The 4882-nt window shown below is 44.3% G+C and overlaps 1 protein-coding gene across 1 annotated transcript; it reads right to left on the bottom strand.

The window, feature by feature from the left end:
* Positions 1 to 271: 271 nt before the first annotated feature.
* sox4b (SRY-box transcription factor 4b) lies at positions 272 to 4644 on the bottom strand. The gene has a single exon (XM_028470856.1). It carries the CDS (start codon positions 4130 to 4132, stop codon positions 2903 to 2905), a length of 1230 nt encoding a protein of 409 aa, XP_028326657.1. The 5' UTR covers positions 4133 to 4644; the 3' UTR covers positions 272 to 2902.
* Positions 4645 to 4882: the final 238 nt, after the last annotated feature.

A 4882-nucleotide genomic window follows, 5' to 3' on the forward strand; every position in this document is an offset into this window, starting at 1 on the left:
TTATAAAACTAGGATTACATCTAGTCACATTAAAAGTTTAAAGCTAAAATACAATGATTTTACAATATATTGTAAATAACAAATGCAAGTATATTAAATGTATATGGTGGCATGTATGTGTTTATATGTATATGCTTATTTTGTTATCTGGTTACCAAAATGGTGTTTAATGCTTTCATGATACAATAATGATCAAATGTATAAGAAAAACAGTACTTGTGATAATCAATATAATGAAGTGTTCAAAGGAATCAAAGAATACTTGAAGAAATTCAGTTCCAGCTGATATTTATTTCCTTCTTTGAAAAAGTTCTGTACACAAGTTTGTATCAACAATCTGACAGGCAGTGAAGAGACACACTTTAGCTGGCATGAGTTCCCCTCCCTTTCTCTGGGTCTCAAAAAAAGGGCGGTTCCTTTCTTTATGGCATGATTAGAGACAATAAATGATAATTCTACACAGCATATTGCACAGGATGGATGAAAAATAAAGTTAATATATTTAAAAATGCTTTTATATATATAAAAACAACAGTCTGAACCGACCATCTCAAATGTAAGTAAGGATGTGTAAAAGATAGCAGTTCTTGACAGTGCCTGTCCTTGATAGCAACAACGTACATAAACACACAATCTTTTTGCTTTATGATACAGTCAAATATACAAAGATCGAGTTCACGTTTCATCGTTTTTCCTCACTTTTTCTTTTTTTTTTTTTTCTGAAAAACACAACAGCTAATAACCTGAATCTGAAATACAAATGCTATTCACCATGCCATAAAGATACTAAAACAATTATTAGCTAGTAGTTAGCCGACAAGTAGAAAAGATTATATATTCAAATACAATGAGAAACGCAGTACAAGTAGGTGTTTGCGGAACTCAAGTCAGAAATTTGAATATGCTTGATGTTATCATCCTTGTTGCTTGTTTGCTATATTGATAGCCTGTTCAATCCAGTGGTTGATTGGCAAATGTGACATCAGTTAATGAAAACATCAAGAAAAAGTCATATTTAAAGCTACAATCTCCTTCTTGTTGTCAAAGGCATGATATCTGACAGAAAAGTGTAAAGAGCGAGTGGCTGCTTTTAAATAAGATGCTGTTGAACTGACAGCTTCAAGAAATAATGCGTTCCTGTGTCTTTAAGAAGTCTGCCGTCTGGCACTGTAAACGTAGAACGTAGGCTGACCCAGACCGGTGCTGCTTTCAAGTACTGTTGGAAAAACCGTCAAATGAGCTTTAACAACAACTTTAGCGTGTTTCGCATGCAGTCTACTGCCAATGCAGGGGAGCTGGATGTCAAACGAGTCTTGGGAGTATTTGCTGGTGGTATTCAAACTCAATTTACCTGCCAAGTGAATAGTAACACGAGTTTATATACCTGATTTAAAGCTGCTCCTCATCCAGATCCCCTTATCTAAGAATAAGCAGTAGATTGGTAACTATTACTAAGAGACTAAAACGGGCACGACAGTGTTTGAAGGCCTGTTCAGCTGCTTATACTTACAAAAAAAAAAAAAAAGGAAAAAAAAGCACTTCATCTAGCAACCAAGTAGCACAATATTACGAATTTACCACAAGCACTTGAAGGCAGCATTAAAACCAGTCTACCAATGTATTAAAAATTAGGAAATCCAGCTGTAATAGTAGGCTACACAAACCGATTGTTGAGTCCCCTTTTTTTTTTCTATATAGATTTGTACAAAAATACACTGAGAAAATAATCAAACTGTTTCCTCTCTTTTATGTGTCCAAAAGTGTGTACATTTAAATATAAAAAACAAATGAAAAAAGTTGTGTATTTAAAACTCTAGCCCTTGGCCTGAGAAGGAAATGTTACAGACACGAACAATATAAACAAACAAAGTGTGTCAGAAATAATACAGGACTAGATCATGTATTTAAGAAATCAAACTGTTCAAAGTCAAAAATGCTTGGCCCAGTATATAAATACAACATTCCATTATAAAATGGCATCAGAATACAAGTACAAAAAAATGAAATAAAAATAAAACAAATCTTATAGGATGAAAAAAAGCAGTGAGGATTTCTCTATAGCTATCATCTGAAATTAACATTAAAGAATTTTGGTCCTGAATCACAGAGAACAAGTGTATATAAAGTTCAGCACAGATGAGAAGTTGAGTTTGAGTCCTGAAGTCTTAAAGATTACAACAGCTGGTGATTATTTCAATGTCCTTTTTTTATAATAATAAAAAACAGAGAGAGAGCAGAACCGGAGGGAGCGCCACCTACCAAATAATCCCTAATAGTAGTTTTAAAGTGTGCAACAGTCCCACCGAAAAGTCTCAGCCCAGATAGAACCAAAGTAGGCTGTCATACTTTACAGGTTTTTTGCTTTTGAGAAAATATTCGGCTTAAAAAAAAAAAAAAAAAAAAAAAAAACCTAACATTAACCCACCTTGGTGCTTTATTAAAAATCCCACTCGTTATCAAACCACCGCAATAAAAAATGTCCCATTTTTTTTGTACCTTTTTCTAGTGGTGAAGTTCACTTGGCGATTGAATAATAAAAAGTCTGAAGAGTCCCTTTTTTTTTCTCGAAAATCAGCAACAACATTGATTTGGGTGAACGGCGGACCGTGTTACGTGCAAATCAATCACAGTACAGTCGAAAACAGTCCCGGTCTGAGCCTTTCACCGTCAACATTTACCCAGCTTTGCTCTCTGTTCTTGGTCCCTCCACTTTCCGTGGCAGTTTCCAGTCCCTCACAGTCCACACATCCCGAGGAAATGCGACTATTAAAGTTTCCAAGGAGTCGCGGCTCTTGCCTGGGACGGCGAAGAAGGGCCTCGTTGGGGTTTTTTTTAGCGTCGTATGGTGCACACAAACTGCTGGAACCCGTGTTTGTTTGTGGTCGTCGCTCGGTGTGCGCCATCAATACGTGAACACCAGGTTGGAGATGGTGGACTCCAGCCAGTCCCCGGAGATCATCTCGCTGACCTCCGGCGTGCAGTAGTCGGGGAACTCGAAGTGGGAGCCCCCGGAGCCGGACTCAAAGTTCAAATCCCAGTCTCTGTCCAGAACCGAGGAGCCGAAGCTCCCCAGCGACATGCTATCAAAGCTGGGGCTCGGGGTGATGTCGAGCAGGTCGTCCTCGAACTCTTCGTCCTCCGAGGAAGAGGAAGAGGAGGACGAGGAGTGGGACGAGGCGGAGGAATGCGAGCCGGAGGGAGTGGGTGAGGAAGCCCGCCGGCTGCTGTACGTGTGCCCGCCCAGGCCGCCGCTGCTGCCGGGGGACTCTGCTCCGTCCTCCCTGCCGCTGGATGCGTCCTCGTACAGGCTCAGCGGGTCGCTGGAGTCGGCCGAGCTGCTAAGGGTCGGGCTGGCGGGGACCACGACGGAGGACGCGGGGCTGACGCTCAGGCTGGCCCCGCTGTTCCCGTAGACGTAGACCCGCTTAGGCTTCTTACCCTCCGGTATGTGCTTGGCTGCGGAGGACAGGGATTTGGACTTGTAGAGGGAGTTATGGTGGTGGTCTGACTGGTGCTCAGAGGCGTACAGTGAAGCTTTGGTGCTGCTGCTGCTCCCGAAAAGTGATTTGTGGGGTCTGCTGCTGCTGCTGGGTGATTTGGATCCGCTCTTCCTCGAAGACGAGGACGTCTTAGTGCTGGTGCTGGTCGAGCTGCTGTTCTGTTTCTCTCCCTTTTCCCCGCTGCTCCCAGGCTTGGACGTGCTGGACTTTACCTTCTTTCTTGGCCGGTACTTGTAGTCGGGATAGTCCGCCATGTGCTTGAGCCGTAGCCGCTCTGCCTCCCGGATGAAGGGGATCTTATCGCTGTCTCTGAGCAGCTTCCAGCGCTTCCCCAGCCGCTTGGAAATCTCTGCGTTGTGCATGTCTGGAGACTGCTCCATGATCTTTCTCCTCTCTATCTGAGACCACACCATGAATGCGTTCATGGGTCGCTTGATGTGACCGCTGGGAGTTTTACACCACGCCGGGTTCTCCCCCAACTTGTCACCGGAGGTGGAGGAAGCTGTGGAGCCGGGGGAGTGAGGCGAAGCGGCGGGGTCCAGGTCCATGCACGTCCCGGAGTCCGAGCTGGAATCCCCGCTGAAGGAGAGCGCCTCGGCGGTGCTCTCCGTGTGGCTCATCTTCTGCACCATGCTGCCTGCCTGGTGGCTCTCACAGGGGGACAGCGTGTGCTCGGGTCTGTCTCCCCCACTCTCTCTCGGTGCTTCGCTGGTTTTACTTTAAAGCCAACTCAGCTCTTTTTCTCTCTCCACTTCAGTCTGATGAGTTGAAACAGTGCAGTAAAAAGTCACTCCTGAGATGAAGTAAACTTGGCAACACTTGAGAGTCCAAAGTAGCCTTTAAAAAGGCTATAAATGCGTGGAGAAGCTTTAATGTCCAGGACTGGTGGTTTAGCCCACGATCCACTATGTAGCCTGTGTTTTGATCTTTCTTAAAGCCAGCTGGGCACTGACTAGAGTGCCACGCTATGTGTCTGGGCACATACAAAGTGTGTAAGTTAGTGCTGGTCTCTAGTCCCTCTCCTACTAACAACAGCCACGCATGGCCTGGGGAAGAGGGAATAAGAATCTACAGCGGGACACACTGTCCGCCTCCCATCTGCAGACCTACAGTCGCGTTTCAAGCAGCCCTCCAAACTCAACCCCCTCGCTTCCATTTATCCCTTCCCGTGATACAACGGCGATAAAAATCCACCAATGGCGTGCTGTCGTTACCCTGCCTGCGCGCCAAGATCACGCCCACCTCTGCTCCCATTGGCCCAAAATTGAATCTAATAATAATCAACGCGTGCAATGAGAAGCCTCGTGTCTGACCTCATTCCAGAATACAAGAAACTTCATTTTTTTTAAAGAGACACTGGCTTATGTTCCCTCTCACTGCCA

This window comes from Gouania willdenowi, chromosome 16 (assembly GCF_900634775.1).
Source record: "Gouania willdenowi chromosome 16, fGouWil2.1, whole genome shotgun sequence".
Lineage (NCBI taxonomy): Eukaryota > Metazoa > Chordata > Actinopteri > Blenniiformes > Gobiesocidae > Gouania > Gouania willdenowi.

What these genes read in the sequence shown, in the direction of transcription:
- sox4b (XM_028470856.1), bottom strand. Translation starts at nt 4,132, where the DNA reads ATGGTGCAGAAGATGAGCCACACGGAGAGCACCGCCGAGGCGCTCTCC.